Genomic DNA, 27,783 nt, shown 5'->3' with positions numbered 1-27,783 from the left:
AAAGAAGAACTGAAAATTATGAAGCCATCCTGAGAAAATCTATTTGGGTAATGGTGTTGTTCTGACATATATTCAGATCCTGCCATTAGTGTTAACTGTTAAGACTTAACCTGCAGCCACTGTCTTAGTAACTTTTATATTTTTGTTACAAGACTCTTCCCTAAAGTAGTTGAGACCTATAGGACTTACATACAAAATACATACAACTGCGTTATAACATGCCCATTTGGGTTGGTTGTCCTGCTAAGTTTGAAGTGGAAGAATGTAACTGGCTTTAAGCTGCCTGTGATAAAGGACTGCTGGAGGGGTCTGTGTGCCTGTGCGCATCAAAGCCTAATAAGACGCAAACAGGAATTTGCAGCACAAAAAGTGAGGGTTTTTAGGAAGTGGCCCAAGCCCAGAGGCATAGGTGAGCTAATGCTCAAAACCTGGTTCCGATTGATTGCAGGGGATGGGTTATATAGGGGGGAAATCTTCAATTATGGTGACTAAGGAAGATACGTTCATGGTCTCTACTGATTGGTCGGTGCTAGGGTCTGGTCCTGATGTATCACTTTGTCTGGTTTTGCTGCTTTTGAGGTCCTGGAGCTGAAACACAAGTGAGGCCTAGATGCCATCTCTACTTTGACCAGAGATGTCTGTCTCTGTGATCAACAGACCCAAGGCGTTGTTTCTAGGATTATTTGATGCTCATCAGAACCTCATTGTCCTTAGGGCTTAATGCTTAAGGGAGTGAACATGCAAGGGAGAAGGAGGCAGGTGAGTCAGGGTGCTGGATAAGGCCAGTATGAATCAAAAAGAAAGAAAGGAGAAAAGGTCATTAAAATAAATCACATTTCTGCACGGTTACAGTTTTTGCCCGATAGTCAGTCTAAGGCTGTCTGGGCATTCATATTGAGGAAGAGTTAGCACTGCATGTACTGACTCCAGGGCCTGAAGGATGTTCCAGCACCTGGGGCAGCATAACACACCCACACCTGCTGGGTGGCCTCTGTGGATCCTGCTGAGATCCTCTTCCTCATACCCCAAACAAGCAGGTCGCAGTGGAGACCCTTGGCTATGGGAAGACTCTCCTGCCCCACCCCCCACCGTGACATCTCTTCTTCCAACAGCAACGGTTAAATGGTGGCGAGAAAGCAAGTTCCTTTTCCTCTTTGGCTCAAGATCACTCTACTCTTTCCCACTGGGTCCAGAGAATTCAGAAAATAGCACTAAAACGGGTTGGAGTTTCCGCCATACACTAGTATGCGAATTGCTGTTCTCTGTATGATTCAGTCATGGGGGAGGCGGGGCTGCTTTTTAGCTCTACCCTGAAACCTGTGCTTCATCAGGTTGAGATGGCCGCCTAAATGAGCATAATATGTAAAATAATTTGCTTTAATTTCCTTTTCCTACCACTTTCTTCTACGTTTATAATGTTTTCTAGTAAAATTTTAAACTAGATAATGAAAAGTGCCCAGTAATTCTGGGTCCATTAAACCATGTACCAGGTGACTTCAGAGTTCTATTGGAGCCAAGCATAAGTTTTGGTGGTTTCCTTTCCTCACCGAAAGGGCCCTGCCAGAGTCTTCCTGTTCTCTGAGCGGAGGCTGTATTCCCACCTCCTGATTTCCTGGGCTCCAAAAGCACCCATGTAATCTGAGCAAAATGAAGACAGGCAGATAGGCCAAATTGGCTTGGTGTTAAGAGGTCATCTTTGGTTCCCTGTGCCAGCTTCACACATCCCAGCACTCCACCTCCGAGTCTGGTGCCAAAGCAAAGGTAAACAGTCTTCATCCCCATTCCGCGGTGCTCTTGTTCAGTCTCTTCTTGGATCAAGTGCTCCCATGTCTCCCTCTTTCCTTTGAGTATCTTCAATGGCTTTCGAACGAGAAAACTCAGTAGGTGCTCAATAAATATTTGTTAAATGAATGAACTTTGAAATTCTGTGAAGATCAAATATTTTAATTTCTTTTTTGATCACTTCATGCTTATCAAGCATGAAAATAATCACAAACAAAACAGCATGTGTTTGAAATATGCTTTTTAAAGGGAATATTAAATCATCTTAATTTTATCTCAAGTTGGAATACTATGCCATGAAAAAATGAGCTGCACACCTATGATAAATGAGACCCTTAGACAGTAATGAAAGAAAATCAGACATTGCTTCCTGCAAGTAGAAAATTTATAAACCTTTATCTACATTCTAGGTGGAAGCTATTAAGGGAAACCCTGTAAGCTGAAATGAGGCTGAGCTGCACTCATTTCAATATCGTAAAAGGGAGATCTGATCTGTCACTGGGAACATGGTTTCCATATATCTTGTCCTATAGCAATCTACCACCACGCCAAAGTACTGAATAACAAAGGAATTTGAGATTTTTAATATTTTACCAATAAGGAATTTGAGGCTTTTAATATGTAACCAATATTTTAGTAAAAGACCTACTCAGCAAAAGTACTGTAAAATTTAATTAAGTTACATTTTGCCACTTAAAATTTTTCATTTAAATTTAGATGCCTTTTGATCTCACATAAAGATTTAAAAAATATCTTTTCAGGAAGGAAGTGTTCATTTATTTGCTGCCTAGAGAAAAAGCAAAGGTAATGGTACAGAAAAGAACACACTGATCTTCAGGGAAGCTCTCACTTTTCTTAGGGGAAAGATCAATGTAGTCTTGGAATTAAGGTCTTCAACATCTTCTCTCTGTCTCTTCATCATGGCAAGTACTAGAAGGGCCAGTTCCTAGAAACTCCATCTAGTGGCTTAATATTAAAAAAAAAAAAAAAAAAAAAAAAAAAGGTCTGCCTGCTTGGCTTCTGGAGCTGGGAGGGACAAGGCTTCAAGTGTCTGGTGAAAAATAATGAAGTCTTTTGTCTTGTCTGAGTGAGGAAATTCTCCATTATGCAGGCATATGTAATCCCTTTATCCCTGCTCCCTGGAGGAGAATTACAGTGAGGCATTTTCCTTTTCCCAGTTGGGGTTAATGTTATGCCCTCTCTACCTTTGAAAGTAAAACAAGACTAGGACCCCTGATGATGATTCAAATGTGGGAATATTCTTCAGCAAACACACATTCCCAGTTGCAAAAATATTACCCCTGGTTTCTTGCCAGGCCTTTGAAAAAAAAACATATGAAAGATTGATTCTTTTTTCTTCTTCTTCTTTGCATTGCCTTTGTGCTGTGGAATTTCAATTGCCCCTTACATGACAGCCATATATATATAATCTTTTATGGAGGCTGGGGGAAGAGAACCGCATCTTAAGAAATTGCCTCTATTTTTCTTGACATTTCTCCATCTAAAATATTTTTAAATTGGCCCAAAGATTATGGTTATATGAGAGATCTTTGGAGCTTTATTAGCCTTTAAACACCATTAGTTGTTTATAGAAACAGTAGCAGGGGGTCCCCGGTTTCTTTCTTCTCTTTCTCCATGTCTTCTTTCTTAATGTTCCAGAACAAAGGTGTTGGCAAAGCCTGTATGTTCTGTAATGAAAAAGAGAAATCTGTGAGTCTTCAGATTATCTTCATCCATTAGAGAAAAGTTAAACATGATATCATCTGGTATTAAATATAATTACCATCTAAAAAAACTGCAATGTAACTTTGCAAAGCATTAAATTTGAGGAATTTTACTCATATCTTGAGCTCCACAAGGTAGCACATGGTAAAATATTATTTGATGTTTAATATAGTGTAATCACATCAACAGACAACAGGAAAATAGTCTTTCAGGGATAATTATGTAAAACTATGGATGAACTGTGTAAGAAAATAGATGAGTATTTCCTGGAATGGCTCTTACCTGATTCCAGTGAAGTGACAAGGTGATTGTCCAAAGTAGAGACAACAGCAGATACAAATGGGTGAGTTCCTCTGTAATGGGCTCTTGCTGAGATGAGGAAATAGCTGCATTTTTATTGTAGTTAATACCCCACTCTTTTGTGAATCAGCCCAGTCCGGAGTAAATGAATATGGCTCCTGAATAGCAACAGCAGATTAGTTCTTTCCAATCTTGCATTATTAATAAAAATGTTTTCATATACAGACATGCAAATACATGTCTGGGGGCAACCAAAACCCCATTGTGAATTGGAAAATAAAAAGAAGCCTTTAATGTCTATCATCTGTAGGTACATTAATAAAAAAAGAAAAATTAACTCGTAGAAATTCTATGCCTTTAGTGCATCTATTAAAATTCAGCAAATAAAATGTCTGAAACCCTACACCATTCATTGAAGTTCAATATTTGTAACCCAACCACTGACTCAGAAAACTGTAAATTACAACACAAAAACTAAACTTTTTATCGTGATAAAAGTGAAAATTTGTTAATGTTGCATAAACCATACGAGCCAATTTTCCCACAGATACGTATTTTTCTATATTACTTATTACTTTACCCTCCAATGATAAAATAGTAAAAGGAACACCTTGTTAAAATATCTTCCCCCATTTGTTAGGGTAAAATTTAACAGCAGGTCTCCCAAGCCAGAGCAATAGTCCAATCACTTTGGAGCTTATCTAAAAATAATCTACAAAGCAGATACTAGCTCAGAAAAATAACCTATTTTGATTACTACAAATTAGGTACTATCTAGAAAAAACATCTCAGAATATATTATTTTACTACATATGGTAATAGATGTTAACTAGACTTATTGTGGTGATCACTTCATAATATATAAATATCAAATCATCATCTTGTACACCTGAAATTAATATAATGTTATGTCAATTATTTCTCAATAAATTTTTGGAAAGGTTGAATGGAAGTTTGGTTGTTAAAAAAGCAATATGTGTATAAATTTTTCCTTCAATTAAGTTATAAATTATAGTTGTCTATAAAAATGATTATCTTAAAATGATAAGAGAGCCCTAGCTGGTTTGGCTCAGAGGATAGAGTGTTGGCCTGAGGACTGAAGGGTCCCAGGTTCCATTCCTGTCAAGGGCAGGTGCCTGGGATTCGGGAGATCCCCAGTAGGGGGCATGAAAGAGGCAGTTGATCAATGATTCTCATCATTGATGTTTCTATCTCTCTCTCTCTCTCCCTTCCTCTCTGATATCAATAAAAATCTATTTATAGCCCTAGCTGGTTTGGCTCAGTGGATAGAGTGTCAGTCTGCAGACTGAAGGGTCCCAGGTTCGATTCCGGTCAGGGACACATGCCTGGGTTGTGGGCTTGATCTCCAGTGGGGGACATGCAGGAGGCAGCCAATCAATGATTCTCTTTTATCATTGATGTTTATATCTCTCTTTTCCTCTCCCTTCCTCTATGAAATCAATAATGATATATTTAAAAATATATATGTTTATAAAATTGATAAGAGAAAAACTAACCCTACATATGCCATTAACTATAATTTAATTTTTTGTAATAAGTGGCAATCAACTAAAGGCTATTCTTTAGAATTTAAAAATTAATACAAGTGCAGGGCCAGGAAAATTTTTTCATAGATCCAAATATCAGAATGCAAATATCATATCAGACCGAGCATTCAAAAAGATTATGAATCCATGGCCTGTGGTTCTCAGTGGGTTGATCATTGTCTGGTGCATCTAAAGTTCCCTGTTTTGATTCCCAGTCAGGGCACATGCCCAGGTTGCAGGCTCCATCCCTGGTTGGGGTGCATACAGGAGGCAGCCAATGGATGTTTCTCTCTCACATGGATGTTTCTCTCTCTCTCTCTCCACTATTCCCTTACTCTCTCTCTAAATCAATGAAAACATATTTTTAAAGGTTATGAATATATTACCCTAATTAATGAGTACTGATGGCAAACCACAAAAGAAGGGAACTTTAAAAAATAATACAAAATGTTTATTTTATTTTGACATTTCTCTATGCATTCAGCCTAGTAGGAATGATAATGGATTTTTAAAAATCAATTTCAAGGCTTTGAATTAGAGCAATCTGAGTAGCAGTAGTAATGTGTTTTAAAGCACACTGCTATTTGTTTTGATTTCATCCACTGCCTTTTGAAGGAAGCTTTCTTTAGTGGAGCTGAACGGTATAGTCAAAGTCAAAGCAACAGTGAATTTTTTTTAAAGCTTTTATTAAATTTATTGGGGTAACATTGGTTAAAAAATTATTTAGTTTTCAGGTGTACAATTCTATTATATGTCATCTGTATATTGTATTGTGTGTTCATCACGATAAGTCAAGTCTCCTTCCATCACCATTTATCCCCCCTTTACCTTCTTCTACCTCTCCTCACCTCCTTTCCCTCTCATAATCACCATAGCATTGTCTGTGTCTATGAGTTTTTTCTTTGTTTAATCCCTTCACATTTTCCCCTTAGCCCTCCAATTCTCCTCTCTTCTAACAACTGTCAGCCTGTTCTCAGTATCTAGGAATGTGTTTCTATTTTGCTTGTTAGTTTATTTTGTTCTTAAGATTCCACATATAAATGAAATCATAACAACGGCGAACAACCTTGGATTTCATATATTAGGTGGTAGGACATTCTGTCTCCCACAATACTCTCCAGGTTACATCTTGAAAAAAACAATACAGATGCCCATTTGTGCCAAGTGAATCACTGCATTTAAGCATGCAACTGTAGTCTAGAGTTCTGTAAAAATGGCCCACCTTTGTTTCTTATTAAAGAGTTCTCAAATATGTCCAGAAATTCATTTCTATTTCTCCAGGCATCAATTAATTAAAAAATACATAGAAGAATACACATTAAAGATGATTACGTGTAGAAAAGGTGACTTCACCAATGATTCAAATACCTCAAACTCTGGAGCCCTTCTTCTCTGAAGGACTTTTGCCTTTGTGGGCTTTCCTGTTCATAGGAAATTCCACATACTGGAATCATGCGGGGCCTCATGTCAAATGGCAGATGGATATTTGGAAATGTGAGTCCCATGTGAACTGAGACCACTGGCAGCCCCGCAGCTTAATTATCAATACCAAGAACTAAGCTCTCTACATCAATATGACTTTATTATTCATTCCAGGAAACGCCTGTCCAGGAATTGAAGGCCATTAACCAATAAGCAATTCCACTGTTAGCTTTAGGAACTTTCCAAAATTTCATTCATCTGAACTACAGACTAATGAACCAGCCTCTTTAGACAATAGGTCACTCAACTGGTCAACCAGTCACCTATAAATAATTATACTTATCAAGACTCAGGCCAAGACTCTGCCTCACTAGAGCCACCAATCCTAACCATTTAAAAAAAAACAAAAACCTCTTTCTAAAAATTAGTTGATTTTATTTTTTAAAAGCAATGTATATGATTACAAATTCAAAAGGCATAAAATAGATTTTGGGAGTGAAAATGGAAACATAAAGTCACCACTTATTCTCCCTCTTCTCAGAAATCACCCCAAACCAAGAAGAATAGTGAAAAACAGAAGTGTCAAGTCCATCTGATAACTGATAACTGAAGTGTGGAGCCACAGCGGTAGAAAGAGCATGGAAGACAGTAAAGAGGTAAAGGTATGTTACCACTTCCTCGTCCCTCACCCAAGGTTACCTGTTCGTAACAGGTACTTGTTACCTATTGTACATTCTGGGGAGTCCTTATCCTCTTTTTTTCTTTATTGAGATATAATCCTTACTAATAAAAGCCTAAGTAGTCCTCACACCGCGATGCTCTCACGCTGTCACAAGATGGCTGCGCGCACAGTGGGTGCGTAGGTGGGCGGGGCGGGGCTTAACGCTGTGTGTGCAGCATGGAGCCTGCCTGGGGGTCCAGCCTCTGCGAGGTGAGGCCTGCCTGGGGGTCCTCCGGCTCTGTGTGGTGAGGCCTGCCTGGGGGTCCTGGGGGTCCCGCCTCCCGGCTCCACCCAGCACGGAGGCAGGACCCCTGGCTCTGGCCTACCTCTTTGGGGCAATCCATCGAGGAGCCCCGGAGGGGTGGGTGGGGCCTACCTCTTTGGGGAGATCAATCGCTGGGCTCCCGCACTGTGACAGAGCACAGGCCAGGCTGCCCGCCCCCCTGAGAGTACAAATTTCGTTGACATATAACATTATATTAGTTTAGGTGTACAACGTAATTATTTGATATTTGTATATATAGTGAAATGATCTAAACGCTTATCCAGAATTTTCTGCCCAATCTCAATCAGATATCCCTGCCTAAAGGCACTTAAATTCAAACCCAAAATCTTAAAAATATCCGCCCTAACTATCCCTTCTGAGACATTAGTAAGACTGCTGATGTGTTGGTTTCCTTCACTGTAATAACTATTAAATTTCACTTGGCTTGATCAACAGATTACTCAGACAACATTTTTGGGCAGTCTACATGGCAAAGGCAGATGAGAAAACTGAGGATCAGATAAGTGAGTTGCTCAAGATTATACAGTAGCAGAGTCAGACACCAGTCCAGGCCTTCTAACACCAAGTCCAGTATCCTGTGTTACCCAAGATTGGAGTGGTGGTGGGTGGTGGTGGGGGCTGTTCTAACAGCATCTCCTCCAAGCTTTAAATTCCTAGAGTCTTGCCCTAGCTGGTTTGTCTCAGTGGATAGAGCGCTGGCCTGTAGACTGAAGGGTCTCGGGCTCGATTCCAGTCAAGGGCACATGCTTGGGTTGCAAGCTCAATCCCCAGTAGGGGGTGTGCAGGAGGCAGCTGACCAATGATTCTCTCTCATCATTGATGTTTCTATCTCTCTCTCCCTCTGTCTTCCTTTCTGAAATCAATAAAAATATATTAAAAAATAAATAAATTTCTAGAGCCTAGGGGAGGAGAGGCTCTGGAGAGAGTGAGAAGACACTGAGAGAGTGGTGGAAACTTTTCCTTCTTCCCCATTTTGTGTAGGTTTTTTTCAATCATTTGCCCTGAGGTGACTGTAAATGTTTTTCTTTTCTTTCTTTTTAATTTCTCTCTCTCTTTTTCTTTTTAGTTGTTGCTTCTTAAATAAATAAATAAATAAACAGCAATAGAAAAATGCCCATGAACTCATAGGCATGGACCAATCTATTCTTGACCTTCTATTTTATAGGTTGTTTACATTATAATGCAGGCATGATATTATTACTATGAATTCTTCTATCATTATTAGTAAAAAAAAAAATACAACCAAAGAAACTATCCATTTGACATTTTGCACTTGTCCTTAATTATTGCACAGAGTAGTGTAGCAGAGATGAGGAAAACTTTTTACAGAAGAAAAGAGCTAAATGACTATTCTAAAGATTGAATATGCATTCTTACAATAAATCTTAATTTTTTCCCCTAATTGTAGCCTCTTCTGTTCTGAGATTAACTGCATGACAGAGCTTAAGTAGCCTTGAGTAGCTCCTTCTCATCTTGTAGTATTCTACACTGTTGCCTCTGGGTGCCCCTCAAACTATTGCACAAGTCTGAGGGTGCCCCTAATCCCTGATAGTCTTAACTATTTTGCTCAAGTACCCCACACATTTTCTCTTTTTAAAACAACTTATGTACATTTACAAATCAGCAATTAAATTTTCCTTTCCTAGGAGAATCTCATCCATCCAATCCATTCAATTTTATGTCATTGGGCACTTATGACGTCCTTTTCATTGCCAAACCAATCAGCTAAATCTCTCAGAAAAAAATCTGACTTTATTTTTCAATTCAAATAACAGCCCGTTGTGACAAACAAGTTATTTCTAAGGCTTAACTTTAAGTAGATAAATTCTTGGAAGGAGGTTTTTACAGAAATTTGTCACCTGAACAATAAGGTGCTGCCTGAAAGCCATGTGGGACTAGTCCCTGTGTTTGGCAACCCAAAGGACTTTACATTCCAGATCAATACACTACACAAAGTTTCACCTTTTTTTTAGATGGATGAGTGAGAGTTTCATCTTTCCATTGTAAACTGGGAGAGAGGTGAATGAGGAAAGGGATCTGGAAAAGAAAAAGTGGGAGATCAAATTTAAGAACGAGTTCAGAGGAAAGCGGGGCTCTGGAAGACACTGCTTCCTTCCAAGTGTCCCTGTCTACCCATATTCTGAAAGTCTCTGGGAACCCCTAGGGAAAATTCACATCAGTTGAAAGGCAGTTATTCTGGACAGGTGAATAAGGTTGTTTTGGTTCCTACTTTTGCAGGTAGACTCTGAATTCAGAGTATTACAATCTCCTTGCAGGCCATTTCTGGTTGAGGCAGAATTCTCTTCCTTATGAGCACACTGACACTCCTGCAGGGTTGGTCTAGCACATGATCTGCTTTGTGTGAGTGGGGGAGAGTCTTCAAGACCCTAGAGATTGGCCTGGCCATGAACTTGTCTAGTTACAGCTTGATAAAAACCCTGTAGTACCACATAGTGTTCAAGGCTGGCCTCATGGTGGTGTTGATGGTAATGCCAGAATTGAGCCAGTTGGAAGCAAATGGAAGTTGGGACACAGGTTGTTATAAATTTGCTTAGAATCTTTCCTTTTCCTATTTCAATAAGACCTATTAGGTTCATCTCATCGTATTCTATGATGATACTATAGAAGCCCCAGAAATATTTATTCTCATTTCATAAAAGGTACTCCAATACATATTCCACCCTGTGCATGAATCACCAGCTAACATAAAGAATAAATACATTGAATATTGTCTTGATTAGTTAGAATTGATTTTGGCATATAAATTTCAGGTACTGTTAAAAAGTTGAAATAGTTTCTCAAATCATATATTTGCCTTATTTTTAAATTACAGTTATACAAGTTACAATGATCTACATTCTGGGGAAAATGCTTTCATGACTGTTCCTATTAATGAAGTTAGAGTAGAAGGGACTCTAATTCCTTTACCTTCACACAAGCTTGAAGAGGGCTTCCTGGTATACATTTACCCACTTACCTCGTCAGCCATTCTACCTTCAACTCCCAATATTTAACTGTGTTGTTATGTACCAATAACTCACAAGTGCTTATGAATTTTTATAATGATCATATTAGTTTATATTATAACATAGTCTTGTAAAATACTCTGAAGTGGGTGGCTTAATTTTCCTTTCTAATATTTCACTTCAAGGCAGATTTTAGATTTCAGCATTAAAATTCTATGTTTTATAAGCATTCTAAAATGAATATACTTTTGATTCTTATAGATTTTAAATAAATTGATTCTTAAAAAATCAATAAATCACAATTACTTTTAAAAAGCTTACCCTTTTACTATTTTCCCCTTAGATTATGATTAGTCCTTTGGTTATCAAAAAAGACATGACTTGTAGGAATAAAAGTAAGTATTTTCATCTTTTTGTAAAAGTTTATAATTATAATTTGTGGTTAAGTACATGAAAATAAAATAAATGGCCAATTGAGCTAGTAAAATATTACTGTTTCAGGAAAAATGTTAGTGAGGTATTTGACACTGTTTATAAGTAAATAGTTAACCAAACCTAATTTCTAGCAGAAAGCATATATTGATACTCAGAAAAGTAGTTCATTAGAAAAGCTCTTTTTTGCTTAATATAATCCCACTGTGTTTAAACACATTGTTACCTTAAGATTTTAGTGACTGCGGTCTCCTTTTCTAGAAGATTCCTTGCCCTGATGCTGAAAACAGACTTGCGAAGCTGTAAAATTATGAGCATGATAATTCATTACATATATTAAATAGGTAACACTATTAAAAAATTAAATGTGAATTTTTTCAAAAAGCATCAGCATCCCTGGCCGGGTAGGTCAATGGGTTAGAGCATCATCCCAATACACCAAGGTTGCAGGTTCCATCTCTGGTCAGGGCACATAGAAGAATCAACCAATGAATGCATCAATAAGTGGAACAACAGATCAGTGTTCTCTCTCTCTCTCTCTCTCTCTCTCTCTCTCTCTCTCTCTCTCTCCTTTTCTCTGTCTCTCTAAAGAAAAATCAATAAAAAGCATCACCATACAATTGATTCTATCATTTAATTTTATTTTCCACTTTTACTTTTTTTTAGGCAGAACTACGAACAAGCTTGTCCAGGTATGGGAAAGATGCATTGACTATGCTCACTAGTAATAACGTCACCTTGATAGGCTATTCAGTTTCCAAAGAATTTAACACTGAAACGAATATGGGACTCCTTACTTCCATTGTTCAATAAAATGTTCTCTCCTTTACACTGCATCTGTGTCAGGTTTTTGGCTTGAGGCTCAATACTAATCTGAATGATAAGGATGGGGAGAAATAAGAATAGTTTTCGAGGTTTCTTCCAAGTTGTTGATGATGAAATTATTCCAGGGGAAAAGACTAAAAAGAAAAATACTAGAGGCTGACTAAAAACTAGAAGATGCATTCCCTGAGCTCGGGCCTGCTTGATAGCTGCAGAAGTCAGATGGTGACAGGTATATAGGGAGCCAGGCAGAGAAAAGAACAAAGAAGTACACCAGCCTGAGAGAGACTCACCATAGTCACTAGAAAGTGTAACTCCAATAGTCAGACCAAAGATAATACTTGGACAATGAGCTGGTCATTTTGTTTAGATTAGATTTCCTGGGCACTTATTATGAGATAGACTAGATATAGGGTAACTAGGAATCAGAGTTTTTGCTTAACTAGAATTAAAAAACCTAGTTACAAAGGCAAGGCTATCACATATAAGATAATCAGTAAAAAGTAGGATGCAGTAGACAGTAAAGTGCTAGGCGATATGCACAATAGAAAAGATGAGAGGGGTTGTAGGACTTTGGATGGGGAAGAACTAGATGTGCCTAAAATAGTAAGCAAAAACTTAAATTATGGTGGACCTTGAAGGACAGTTAAGATTTCTATAAGCCAAGGAGGCTGTGAGTAAAGGACTGAAGTTGGAAATGCATGCATAAGGCAAATTAATTCAGTGCACACTGTAAGTGCTGAGCTAGGTGAGTCTTTAAGCAAGGCAAGTGGAAGAAACACTACAAGACATACTGTGTTTCAAACAAAGTTGAGGGAAGGAAAGGAAAAGCAGGAGACAGAACAATTCTGAATTCAGAAAAAATAGACCATCTAGTTTCTTTTAAACAAGAGTTAAGTAATTTGAGTTGCAAAGTTACAGAGCTCCAATCTGCAAACACATCTGTAAACAAATATTGTACTGCCAACCAATATGTCCATATGGCTATAGCTGGAGGAGAACTGGTGGTCATAAATTGGTCTTTTCAGGCACAACTGACAACCTAGATAACATTATAACTAACAATACAATTTTCATATTTCACAGAAAATCTCTAATAAAGGGAAGGATCATTGAACACATAGGCAAATTTTCTCACACGAGGAAAGATGGCACTCATTTCATTCAATAATGAAAAACTGAATTGGTTTGGTAGAATACTCAGGAGAATAAACTAATATGGAGACAAGGAGATAAGAGTAGATGTCAGATTTTTTAGAAATTCCATATTCAGGGTAGCACACAGAAGGCTGTTTACCATGATATATCATGAAACTTTCTTAAATCCTCTCCCTTCCCCTGAAGATGTGACTTCTGGCATTGATTTAACCTCCTTGCATAGACAGCACATCTAAGGAATGCTGTTTAGAGACATTTTGGAAACAGAACACGCAGCTGAACAGTCCCATCATGGTGGCACTTCTGCTCTTTCCATACCTAAGGGCACATAGTCGTAAGAAAGGCCTAGGCCACAGGGACCCGGGGACAGCAAGTTTTAGAAGACTTAGAGTCCCATTACTCTTATTTCATCTCCACAAGACAATGACACGCCTTTGTTATCTTTCCCTAGTGTAAGGTGATGGTCTGAACTCAATCACCTATCTACTGCCCTGCAGTTGAGCAGCTGATACTTAAAATAGTGTCCTTTATGTTTGGAAAAACCTTTGCAGAAACTGGGAATAATGTTTATTACATTGTTTCTAAAATTATTTCTGTATTGAATATCCTTTGTCCTAAACTTGAACGGATTTAAACAAAATATACTCTAAATCTGTACAAGGGAGTATTTGAGAACTGGTTTTATCACTAACAGCAGAAGCAGTGAAAAAAATAAATATTGTAATAGGAGATACAGATTCAGCTTTGGGATGTTCTTGAAAGGAGATACCTATATGTACATCTATATATCTCTCTCCATCTATTATCATCTATATATCTCCATTTGATAGCCTAGATATATATTTAGTTAAATATTTTATCTGTTCTGTTTTGTAGTAAATAAAAAGGCCTAGAGTGATTATCTGGTTATTCCTTCAGTTTTTCTTATTTCTGTAGTATAGCTTTGCACATTTCTTTTAGTAAAGGACATTTTCTGATTGTCACCAGTACTTAGAGCTACACTGCTCTGCAGTGCCCTCTCCTGGTTCTAAAAGACACTAACAGTCACCTGAAATGATCAAAACACTTAAGGAATACAGAAATGTATTTCATAATAGTAATTTTAGACCTGAAATTGTAAATTTACAGCTATGAAAGGTGTCAGGAGTTGTTCATTCTGTTTATAAGCATATCAAGGATGTAGGACTTAAACGGAAGAGTATGGGTGACATGTTTACATAGAGTTTGCATTGAAAAAAAGATTAGTTGAAAAAGCTTCTCTTTTTTGGTGGTTTTATTCTGTTTGTAAACTGAATACATTCAATTCCACAGGATAACCATTCTTTGCTAAGTTAATTATAAAAAATAAATTAAATTTAAATTTCCAAACATAAAGAGATAACCTTTTTTGTCTTAAAATTTTAATTTAAAAGATGTTTCCAGAACTGTGCACTTTAACATGAAATTCCAAGAGCCTGGAATTTCAAATCAATTTGCATAGAGTTAGTGGTTAAATAATTTGGAGCTGAAGGACACAGCAATGAATAGATCTAGCTGTTTTGTTTGCAATGTTTTTTACATATTTAAATCCGTTTACAGTTGAAGATCCTGAGCCATTTAACCTGTAGTTTTTGGAAGTCTGAATTTTGCTAGGTGCACATTCATGGTATAGATCACATATTCGTCTGTCTTCTGTATTACCTTTAGGTTGGCAGCTGAATACAGAGTTTCATCAGACTCAGATTTGATCCCTTTAGCAAGGCCATAGGTGAAGTCATAGTTCTTCATGGGCGGACACGTAATGTCTGGTTGTCTCTCTTTTTGTGATGTTAGTAGTACTGAGGTTCATTGCTTAGATCATTGATTCATGCAGTTTGTAAAAGTATTCCTTTTACACTTATTAGTTGGAATACTTGTATAACAAAGTGCTTCTCTTCATGTATTGTTTGGTTAGTCATTAGTATAATTCATATGGAAAAGGCAAGATAAATGTGTTTTTTTTTTACCTTTACTTAATATTATGTAATTAATTGGTTTTCTATCAACCTCTTAAGGTGACCAATTATTACTATAAAAATGTCATTATGAACTCAAAGATTTAAACATACTTCATTGGTTTCAATCCATTACAATGACACATTATGGTAGGTCAAATGATCCCAACTGTGCTAATGGGGAGCTTTGTCAAGTTGGCCCACAGGTTCTTTTGGTGAGACTCTAGTAGCCTTTGGCAAAGCTCCCTTGCTCTCAGGTTTGGCAAGTTGTTCCAAACTCATCTTATATGTGTCCTATTCCAAATCAACAACTTTCTTTGAGAAGCCCTGGTTTATTTATTGAGAAATGGTGTTTCAAGGTCATAATCTAGACTCCAATGACACTCATTGCTGCAGTTACTCATTGTTTTGAGGATTTTGCCTGAGATTAATCTGATATTTTCAATTCAAATTCAGGACACAAATTTTTTACCTAATCTCTTCTATATGACATTCTGTATCTCCTCCCCACCCCATTAAGACTCTTGATTATCAAGGACATAGAGGATGACAGAAATAGATTATCTCATAATTACTCATTAGTTTTATTTCACATTTCATAGACAGTATCTCAGAATTACAATACCTATTCTAAAACAAAAATTAAATTGAGGAATATTTTAAAAGTGTTTGTATATATTTTTCCCATTCTCCTCTCTTATTTTGATATGAGTACTGTGTTCATATTAGCAGAGCAAATAGCTGTTACATATTTTATTCTTCATTTTTATTCTCATGTAGTCACTAAATTATATTTTGAATGCTTACCACTACTCCTTATGTCAATGTCTTAGGGTCATTTTTGGAGTTCATTTTGGTTGACCAAAGCATGTTTTTATGTAGTTTCCTCAGGAATGGCTTGTGAGAACAATATTACTGATATCTTACATTACTTACATTCTTACATCTGATAGCACTTTTTTGTCACTTTTAATCTTAAGGCTCTTTAATTTTTTGTTGAATATGATGCAAATTTATAACTTTTATTAGTCTTTTCAAGGAACAGAATTTTAGTTTTATTGATATTATTTATTGCTTTTTTCCTCATTTGACTAATATCTGCTTTTATCTCTTATTTCTTTTCTTCTGCTGTTTTCGTGGTTGATATTATTCTAAATACTTGATTGAATACTTGGAATATTGTCAGCCTTTCTATGTTTACTAAATATACAAGGCTATATTTTCCCTCTAAAAAATGCCTTTACCTAATTCTCACAAATTTGATACATATCACATTCATTATTTTGCAGTTCTAGATACTTTTTATTTCCATTGTGGTTTCTTCTATACTCCCTCAGTTGTTTAGGAGTGGTTTTAAAATTTTCAAGTGTGTGGGTATTTATTGTGGTTATCATTTGGTTTCTAATTTTATTATATTTTGGTTAAATAATTTTTTCTCTGGGATATTAATTTGGTTTATATTTAGAATTTCTTTGTGACACAGTAAGTGGTCATGTTTTATATCAGAATGTGTAACCTCTGGTCACTGAATGAAGAACTGTATAAATGACTGTTACATAAAACTGGTCAATTGTGTATTTCATATCCTATAAATATTTATTAATTTATTTAGCTCTTTGATCATGTCTTGAGATGGTATATAAATATTTTAAACTTATTCTTAAAATTAGTCCTCATAGGTAGGTATTATTATTTTTTTTACAAATAAGAAATTAGAAGTTCATGGAAATTAGGTTGTCTAAGGTTACCAAGATAATAACTGCAGAATTATGATTAGAGCTCTGGATTGTATGGCTTCCATGTTCATACCTTTTCACTACATCATGGTGTCTATGTAAAATGTCACTAGGTTTGTTCTGGCTGGTGTTGTGCAATGGTTAGAGAATTGGCCTGAGCACCGAAGGGTTGTGGGTTTGATTTCCAGTCAAGGGCATGTACCTGGGTTGCAGGTTCGATCCCTAGCTGCAAGAGGTAACCAATCTATGCGATGTTTCTCTCTCTCTCCCCCGTCTCTTCCACTCTCTAAAAAAAAAACACAGCAGCAGCAATGGAAAAGATGTCACTAGGTTTAACAGTATTAAAAAAGCAGTTTCCATAGAATACTGTAATGCAATATTGTCTGATTGACTTGAAAGATTTGTTTTACTCACATGTAAGTTCTTCTTTATCCTACTGTAAAATCTACACTAGCCATTTTTTTCTTTATTCTATCTATATGTGCCTAATTTATTTCCAGAATAACAACCCTGAAAGACTAAAAGAGATCAATGAACTTTTCTAAGCCATCAAAGCCAGTATGGTTATAAGTATTTATATTATACATTTACTGATTCCTTAAAATCAGGGCCCTATCATAACTTTCAATTAACTAGGTTATTAATTCAATTTATTCAAACACCTGGGAGTAACCACAGACCCATTAGGGAATATCAGATTCTTTTGGAGTGGTGCAGTGCTTAGATATAAAAAATAGTAGTCTCAGTTTAAAATGAAGCCATTAATATTTATTTGAGAAAGAAAACAACAAATACTATAAGTATTTGACTAACTCTTCTGATTTGGAGTTGCTAACAATGTATTTCTGTTTCTAACTGGAAAACGGGTAAAGGCCCTATGTTTATTTTCTCACTTAACAAAAATATGAATGGATTGATAATAATAGGAGAATGTTTATAAAAATATAATCATAGCCCTGGCCAGTGTGGCTAAGTTGGTTGGGCATTATCCTGTGTACTGAAGGGTTGCTGGTTCAATTCCCAGTTTCGGCACATGTCCCGGTTTCAGGTTCGATCCCAGGTGCCGGAAGCAGCCGATCAGCGTTTCATTCTTGCATCGATATTTCTCTTTCTGTCTCCCTCTCCCTTCCTCTCGCTCTAAAGAATCACTACAACATCTTTTAAAAATAGATGACCATAAAGCACAAAATCATGGTTCAAAATCATGGTTCAATGAGCAGGGCTTAATGCATGTCATTTCTGCTGGAAAGGTGTTATGTAATTATTGTAATGAGCCAATTTATTGAATAAGTCTCCCACATAAAATATAATAATTAAAAATAAGCAATTACTTAAAATTACATAGATTGATGCCTCATTTATCTGTATTTGAATTTTTCATGCACCTGTGAACTGAAAATTAGTATCAAGGTGCGTATGACAGATCATGTGTATGGAAAGATCTTCCTATAAAGTAAAGTTTTTATGAAATTGACATTATGCTTGGAAAGAAAACATTTAAAAATGGTGTAGGTGGCAGGAAGATCAAAAGTCATATTATAATGTATATACAGATGAAAGCATTATAATATCAAATATGTTTTAGAATGTGAATTTTATAAAAAGGGAGTTTTAGATGATAGATTTCTGATCTTAAATTATTTCAACATTGTAAATTCTGAATCCTGAAAAAACACACCAGGAATAAAAATTAAAATATATAAATATAAATGTGTGTGTGTGTGCATGCACACATGTACACACACACACACACACACACACACACACACACACACACACATACACATCTTCACTCTTTCTTTGGGCTCCTGGGAACCCCACACATGTCAATCCCTGCTCTGTGTATGACACATCTTTTTATATTTCTGTGAATTTCACTAGGTCATATGTTCCATATGGTAAGGATTGTATACTTGTCCATTATATTTCCCTTCATTGTTTATCACTGTGCATAGTCTATTTTTGAAACATATTTCAAGAATGAATAAATTCTTAATAATAAAAGATGACTTGCCCTAGAGGGTTTGGCTCAGTGGATAGAGCATTGTCCCGCAGACTGAAGGGTGCTGGATTCAATCCTAGTCAACAGCATGTACCTTAGTTGCAGGCTCAATCCCCAGCCCTGGCCAGGGTACATGCGGGAAGCAACCAATTGATGTGTTTCTCTCACATTGATTTTTCTCCATGTTTTTCCCACTCTCTCTAAAAATCAATGGAAAAAAATCTTTGGATGAGAATTAACAACAACAAAAAGATGATTCTCTTTTCTGTTCTACACATTTTTTTTCTAACTAAAGGAATCCTTGAAATAAATGTGAATGACATAAAAATTACAAGGGGGGACTAGTTAGTTTGAAATGTATCTATTCACTTGATATGTAGAGAAATATCGCACAACTAGAAAGAAACTAAATGACTGGAAACTTAATTGGCTTGACTTTTTTGAACTTGAATTTTATGACAATGCTTTAGTCACTAAGGTAGTAGCCTGTCATTGCAGATTCGGCCAAATCTTCTACACCTTACATCAGCTAGACTAGTGTAATGATACTGATGATGCAAAAAATGAGGGGATGGCGATATCCTCAATTATTGAAAAAATTAGCTGTGTTTAATTACAGTGCTTATTGGTAAGAAACTATTAACATATGGTAGTTAAATTTAAATTATAGAAGTAAAAGATGAAATTACTTTAAGGTTATAGCTCATATAAACAGAAAGACAAAGATTGAAAATCTGCAGAGATTTTTTAAAAATGAAGGAATTTATGATTCTGGGAGAAAATGCCAGATGCTCTTAACCATGCAGCTGTTCGTGAATTTAAAATCCATGGTAGTCTAGTGCAAGGGAGCAGGTCTCCAATTATGATTCAGTTGCGTATGAACTTCAGGAACAAATAACAAGAACATCAGTAGCAGCAGAAACTACAATACGTTGAGGTTGCCACATCACTTAATGGAAAACAGAACTTACAAGCAAAACTATACTCAGAAGTAGAAATAAATGTAAATTTCATATATGGGTTTAGCTGTAACCTCAGCTCTCTGACACCTGTTTTGGAGACAGTACCAAAACCTCTTGAGTAAGAGCCTTCCGTATTGCCTATAAAAGATGTGTAATCCTAGACTGATTTACTTTTGACCCTCAATGAATGTACATAGAAGGAATGCAAACAAATTACATATAACCTCAATCTAAAAATGATCACACGATTAAATGTTCTTTAAAAAAAAAATCACTGATAGGAAATTCCTACTTTCATGTTAGTTAAAAGCAGTAAAATGTTTTTTTTGTTTGTTTTTGTTTTACCCAGGACCCAGCACACTGTTTGCATTTAAAGATCCTCAAGCCGAGACCGGTTTGGCTCAGTGGATAGAGCGTCGGCCTGCGGACTCAAGGGTCCCAGGTTCGATTCCGGTCAAGGGCATGTACCTTGGTTGCGGGCACATCCCCAGTGGGGGGTGTGCAAGAGGCAGCTGATCGATGTTTCTCTCTCATCGATGTTTCTAACTCTCTATCCCTCTCTCTTCCTCTCTGTAAAAAATCAATAAAATATATTAAAAAAATAAAAATAAAGATCCTCAATAAATGACTGTCAGATGAAAGAATGTGTATTCAAATGCAGCTGTATTTTAATCTGAGCTAAAACATACCACAAAGATCAATAAGAATAAAATAAGTTTTCCCTTATATTATGTTTTTTGTTTTGTTTCTGCCCCATGATTGTAACTAGATGGGCAATCAATGAAATACTAAAACATTTTTATGCTAAAGAGACAAGTACGTACATAGGGTTTTCATATTTGGTCCGATGACCACCATTTCTTCCCTCCCCTGGAGCACACTATGTCGCATCTTTGGGATACAGGCCCTGGTTAGGTGGTAATATCATACAATCTCCTAGAGAAATATCTTGAATGACATTGCAGAGATGCTAAGCTGTCATTTTAGAAGATTCTTTCAGAAGAGCAAATGCCCTAAAGATAAAAACGGGCTGTTCTCTTTTTAAAAGTGAGTAAATGTTCATCCTGGAAATTACAGATGAGGCTGAATAACTTGCTATGTGTGGAGTTCCTGGAACAAATCATCGAATACTCTATAATCACACAGAAAATTACAAAGTGCTGAATGGCAATCAACAAAGCTTTGTGAAGAGCAAATCCTTCCAGAACAATTTAATTTACTTTTTGAGAGTCTAAGACACTAGACAGGCAATGGAGGTTAGTAACTAAAATGTCATTAAAAATCAGGCTTAAAAAAAATCAGATTCGTGGACAATAAGGAAAATAAATCAGGACTTAATATATTGTGCTCAACTAGATTGTTACAGCTGAAGGTTAATTTAAGTAAAGTCATTTGCCTGGATTGATTAATACAAGTCTATTTGCTGAGTCTGACTTCACAGTATAATTTTTTTTTATATTTTATTGATTTTTTTACAGAGAGGAAGGGAGAGAGATAGAGAGTCAGAAACATTGATGTGAGAGAAACATCGATCAGCTGCCTCCTGCACAGATGTGCCCGCAACCAAGGTACATGACCCTGACCGGAATTGAACCCGGGACCTTTCAGTCCGCAGGCCGACGTTCTATCCACTGAGCCAAACCGGTTTCGGCCTGACTTCACAGTATAATTTAATATCAGTAACCTTTCTTTTCTAGTATGATAGGCACATATGCTAGGTGCACTTAACATATATTATTAAATCATCATAAAAACCTTAAAAATAAAAATCTCTATTTTATAGGTGAGGATTGAAAGCTATATCACTCCATCTCTATTCTACTCTGCTTCTCACATGTCAAGCATATTATGCTTTCTGTGTCCTTCCATATGCCTTCCTCTCTGCCTGGAGCACCTTCCTCCTATATCACTCAATCTTCCTTCTCCTGTAAGAAGGACTTAGGTCCTGTCTCGTGTTCCTGTAATTCTTTTTATTTTCATCCATTTACATGTGTTCCTTCCCATTAGATTATAAGCTTCTAGAGGGCACTGCTGAATTCCCAGGACCCAGGAGAACGCCAGAGGAATGACAGGTGCTTCATACATGTTTGTTGAATGAGTGCATGTTGAAGAGTTATGCAAGTGAAAGGGAAAACAAAACACAGCAATTACTTTTATTGTTTTGCTCCTGTTTTGTACGTGCATAGATACTAATTGTGAAGACTTGATGTGGAACTTGCTATATGCTTGGCAGAAAGGAGGCAGGCAAGAGACCATTGCAGGACATATATGTCCTGTTCAAAATGTCATGGAGACATTTGGTCCACACCAAATGGTCCTTAATATTTGATTCCGACAAATGTCCACACGGAGAAAAATGCCACTGGGTTCAAATATAAGATTTATTTATACTCTTGGTTTACAGGATTAATCCATAAAAACACCATCACGTTTTATTGGTCCAATAACTGTGTTGTGGCTGTATTGTCAATAACAACTCTTCTGGCCTTGGTAGCCTAGCTGGTAACAGCACATGGGTTAGGTAGAGGGGTAGGGGTTCAAACGTTGCAGAAGAGTGAGATTTTTATTAACTGTGCAGATCAAATGTCTCTATGGATGTTTTAGAGGGGACCAAATGCCCACTAATCATAAGAGAAAGAGCAGAATATTTGAGAAATACTCACTGTTCTTAAACATATGGGTTCTGGCACTGTATAGGAGTTGGCTGGGACAGCCCTGATCCCTCCCTGTGCCTCAGACTGATATAACTCTGTGAGTTTTTTCATTTTCTTCAGGCCGTTGTAGATTTTGATTCCAGAAATGGCATGCCATACAGGACAGCAGGCCAGAAAGATCACGTAGCTCAGTTAAAGAGCAGCCTGAATGCCCTGATCCAACTATAGTGGAATCTTGACTTTGATGAGATGATTCACGTCTGAGGACTGATTGGGCTGCTTTTGTTAACTAGAGTTATTGGAAAGCCAAGTTACCTCTCAGTTTATTAACAAGCATTCAACTTAATAAACTTATTGAAACCTTTAATTTCTATAATATGGAGAAAAAAATAGGTAGAAAACCATTGACTGATTTTCTTCTGCTTGGAGACTAGAAAAACTCCTCTCAAGATTTGCAGATTTATCCTTTCTGTAGGATCTGGGCAGGCCACAAACAATGGCTTAAGGCTTTTACATTTTTGTTTGCTTATTGTTTACAAGGAGAAGAACAAATATTTTAAACCATATAATAAAGGTAACTGAACATGGCTATTTTAAAAGCATGGTCTCTGCAAAGTGAGGTTGCCATAGGAATTGCTTATTGGAAGTTTAAACCCAGGGTAATTACTCTGAGAAAATCTTGCCTTACATGTGCTTTTGTGTTTCCTGCATTGCTTAATCACTCTCACTCTCCCTTCCCCTTAGCTTCTGTTGTCAGGTTTGGTCTTTTCCCCCCCCTTCACTTGTGATCTTTAGGTTCCTGGGACTCTGTTTTCCCTGGCATAAGTGCTTCCCTGTAGTGTAGTGAAGTTTCCCCTTCCCGGTAATCATTAAGGGAAAGGTTTCATTTTATTGTTTCTTTGTCATATTATAGAATCACTATAAGCCAGACTTTCATTTTCTTTTTATTTCTTACCACTCTTTGAGGAAAAAACAGTCTCAATTTGTGTTGCACGGTGTTGGAAGAATTTTTTCACATAAAGTGAAGTGCCTTGCCACCCATATGACACTGACTGGCATTTCCAAAGACAACTAGGATTGTAATGGAAATTTCCTAGTACGTTACTGGGGAGCTAAACTCGTTCAGGATTTTTGTTGGTGTTTATATATTTTTGCTTTTAAGTGGCTCTAGAGTTTCTTAATAAAAGTGAAAAAGGCTTGCCATATTAAGAAATGAAAATACCAAACTGCTTTGTCTTTGATTTCTGCTTCCTGCAAATCGTCACCACTGATGTTCAGTAGGTGGGATTGTCTGGTTTGAGTTCGCTGGTCCAATGGCGCTCAACAAGAATGATGAGTCCTAAGTATTTACGAAGAACTCCAGTAACTGATGGAGCTGAAGTGAAAGATGTTGTTAAGAGTTTACTTTTTTGGCAACCTAAGCTTTAAGAACGGATGGCCACATGGTAGGTCTTCTTGCTGCTGCCACACTGGGTAGCAGCCACTAAGATGAAGAGAAAATACGTCCTCTATATCCCACTTTCTGCATTGGAGCATTTACCCAGATCATGCAGGCTGATAAGGGGATAAACAATGTTATTCTAACTAGGCTTACATGGGAATGAAGGGCAGCCTAACCATCACTGACAATTTTTCTTGTATAAGATCATGTATTGTGTGTTTCAGTCAACTGACCTTACAGATTGGGGACTGCCAGCCCTCTTCAACAACTCTAGTTTCTTTTAGATGCTGAGTGATTTGGGTATCCCTAAGAAGCAGTGTATTGCCAGTTCATTGTATTTTAGGAGATTATGAGGGAGGCTCAAGTATAAGATTACAGAATACAACTATAATTATCCTCTTACTTTCAGTTAATTAAAGACAACTGTTAAATGAGAAGATTTTTAAAAAGCCCCCAAAATATAAGGACACAACGAAATCGGAAATGGCCTATGAAGTTCTCTGAGTGTAACCCAAGACAAAGATCCCCTGGGAGGGATGCTGGTGGCACACAAAAGGGTACGACAAATTCTCCTTAATCTCCACCCACAACCCTCCACACCTGCCAAGAATCTGTTACATTTTTCCCCTTACCTATCTCAAAACAGGCTGTTCAAATTTTTGAGAAACATTATGTTTCCTTTTAGAGAGAAAAATATATTTTCTGGACTATAATTTAATTTTGTGTTTCCAGTGGGATAATGTTACCAGTGATTTTTAAAAAGCATGTTCTGGATTTGCCACTTTGGGCATAAATGATAGCAGCTCTCCACACTCTTCCTCGAGAGAGCTGGTCACAACCCGATGTGAGGGTTCAATGCACACCTCTGGCTTAACATCTTTTGATATAAAATTTAGAAAGTAAACATTCCTAGTATGTAAAATGCAATTTCAGACTCATTGGATAAAACCAGGCCATTTTATCCTCTCACCAGATTATTAGCTGACATATGAACTTTTGCATCCATGCCCTATACATAGTATTGAGTGAAATATAACGTGGAGAATAAAGGAGACATATTTAATAATAATAAAAAAGAGTTTAAGTCTTTAAGATGAGTTAAGAGTACTGTATGTGCATGTGTGCGCACACACACATTTCATAACTTTTCACTCAAAATTTAAAAGCAAAGAATGATCTTAGTTGAGACGAAATTAGTGACCTGGAAGATCAAGCTGAACAAATATTTTAAAGCACAGAAGAAAAATAGAGAGACACCAATCATAAGGAACATGAGGAGGGGGGGGGGGAAGAGTAGATGGAAAAATAATAATTGAATAAATAATAAAAATTTTTCTGACAAATATCTTAGTCTGTCAACAGAGAAGACTCCCCAGATTGGACAGTTCAAATGATAACAGACATACAAAGTATATCAGAGTAAAGTTCTGAACTCTAAGGATGCTCAGAAAGTCTTACAAGCTTCCCCAGAGAAATCAGAAAACCAACCAACCAACAAGAACATAAATCTAATTACTTTCGAGTAAAAAAAAAAAAAAAAAAGAGATTGGCATTAGGTTTGCAATCTATAATATTGGAATCTATAAAATAGAAGAATGATATCCTTTGATGATTGAAAGACAATCTATAATAATAAAAGTGTAATATGCTAATTAGACCAGATGTACTTCCTTCCGGACAAAGCTGCAGCGGTGGTAGGGGCCAAGGCCCTTGCATGAATTTTGTGCATCGGGCCTCTAGTAAATAAATAAAAATCCTTGAACAAGAACAGATGTGTTGCAAAAGAAATGATCATAATAATTGAGAACACAATCACTAAACTACATCAGAAAACAGAGGAATTGGCAGGGGGATAATAAGGGGGAGAAGTTCAAGTTTGAGTAGGGGATGATGGGAAAGAAGGAGAAGAGAAAAGGGAAGGTATTCTGATAATATGATCCTTATTGGGTAGGAGGGTAATGGGGGGGGGGGCGCGGGGGAGAAATAGAGAACGTTGGAGAATGAAAGAGTTGGTATGTTATTTTCACATGATGATAGAGAAATATGTATTTGATTATAAACAAAAAGGGCATCAACGATTTAAAGGAATGAAAAATAAACTAAGACTTTGAGGAGAAATACTTGCAAGTAAGCAGATGCCTTTGCAAGCTCTCATCTTTAATCTCATTTAAACATTGATCTTTCATGTTCTAACAGTGGAATATAAAAAAAAATTCCATATCACTTTTCAAATGACAAAGAAATAGGTAAATCAGAGCATGAGTAAGATAATGTGTCTAAGAAAATTCCTGCCACTTACTAAGCACTCAGTGAGTGGTAATTATTTTGACTTGTTTTAGAGAAACTTGCTCTGGTTATTCTCCCTGGTGTATAACAACTGAAATAAGCATGGTTTCTTGCAAAAGGCAACATACAGGCAACCATTAAACCTGGGCTGAACCTTAGAGACCTGAGCCCTTCCTGCTGCAGGTGAGAAAATGCAGGTTAGAGGAGGGAACGGACCTATTCCAAGTCACACTTCTGCTACATGGCATGGCTCAAATGCTCACTTACAGAAATCCAAAATTTAAATTTGTAAATTTAACAATGTTAGGTATAATGATTCCTTCTACAAATAAATGTTTCTTCATTATTCTCCTGATTTCAGAACCCCACACAGTTCTGTGGTTTTGTTCTCTAACATATGCACTTAAGAAAAATGTGGTTATTAGAGACAATGGTTCTTACTTTTTGGTCAATGTATTTGTTGTCCTCAATTGCAGACCGTTTGGAGTGATCACACGATGAGGAAGAGGCTGACGGAAGGCTTCTTAAGAGGCAGCAAGAGTCTTGCTGCTGGCGATCAATAAACTGCTTCATAAAACTTTCCCTTTGCAAATGAAGTAGACAAACATGAAGCATTATTGATGAGATGGAGCAAGTGATGGCATTTTGCTTAAGCTACAATAAAGCAATGACAAAGTTCGTAGACAACAAGATATGCCATAGCAAGAGTGGTGTGTAGATTAATTACCAAAGTAGTGAATTTAGAGAAAGTTTCCTAAATCTTGGTCATTCCTGCTTTAAAAAGGTAATGTCCCTGAAATAACTTCTAAAATATACTATGAATTTTGTAATTCATAGTATCTTTTAATCCTATTGTGGTAGTAAGATACTTTTCCCCTTTCCAAGACTTGAAAGAATTAGTTCATTTCTCTGAATTTCTAATCATCTTAAGAATCTCTGAGAGATAATTTTGCATTTAAAAACTCAAAATTACTCAGAAAAAGTTACTTCATCTGATCTCTACAGCATGGTGAGAATTCAAATAGCATCTTTTCAAATAACCACTAATCTTGTATCTAATTTACATCTCTTTTATACCTCATATTTTCAGCTTTTAAATAAAAAAAATCAGAAATGCAAAATATATTTCTATTTGAATTTTAAATATTATTGTACCACCTCTAGTCTCATACTTTTATAACGGCCCCATAGAATTGTTTTTAAAACCAGTTACATAATAAGGTCATATTTCATATTACCCTGGTTCTGTTTGTAATGTTTGACCTATAACTGAAAGAATTTCCTTTAATTTTTAAAAATAAGTGTTTTAAAATATCTTCTATGCAACTGCATAATTGGAGGGCAAAATGGTAGAAAATCAAATTGGTGTGAGTGGGTAAAGCCATGGTTCTTCTATCAAAGAGTGGAAGACAAATTATATTGTAATCAGACATGGCGCTCTGAACAAATGCTGTTACAGTAGTACGGAAACCTGCCAGTGCTATTTCTCTATGGATTTGAAAATAGAAGGGCCTCAGTTGAGGGTGAGAGGTGGATGTCTATCTGCCATCTCTGTGACCTCGATGACT

At 36.7% G+C, this 27,783-nt stretch overlaps 1 protein-coding gene across 3 annotated transcripts in view; it reads right to left on the bottom strand.

Annotated features, from left to right (window-relative positions):
* The window catches only part of NALCN (sodium leak channel, non-selective), a gene marked incomplete at both ends in the record, with an annotated part of 271,462 nt that overhangs the window by 55,703 nt on the left and 187,976 nt on the right, over positions 1-27,783 (bottom strand). For 2 of the 3 annotated variants that reach the window (XM_079779627.1, XM_079779626.1), the window contains 2 exons: positions 11,408-11,481; positions 26,657-26,798. In XM_079779627.1, the coding sequence (XP_079635753.1) occupies positions 11,408-11,481; positions 26,657-26,798 (216 nt within the window). Of the gene's footprint in view, positions 1-3,789; positions 3,877-11,407; positions 11,482-26,656; positions 26,799-27,783 lie in introns of all 3 variants that reach the window. The other variant, XM_079779625.1, reaches the window with a different exon arrangement.

Source organism: Cnephaeus nilssonii (assembly GCF_951640355.1).
Source record: "Cnephaeus nilssonii genome assembly, chromosome: 8".
NCBI classification, from domain to species: domain Eukaryota; kingdom Metazoa; phylum Chordata; class Mammalia; order Chiroptera; family Vespertilionidae; genus Cnephaeus; species Cnephaeus nilssonii.
Note: the sequence above shows the minus strand (reverse complement) of the source record. Positions and strands in the feature narration are given on the sequence as shown.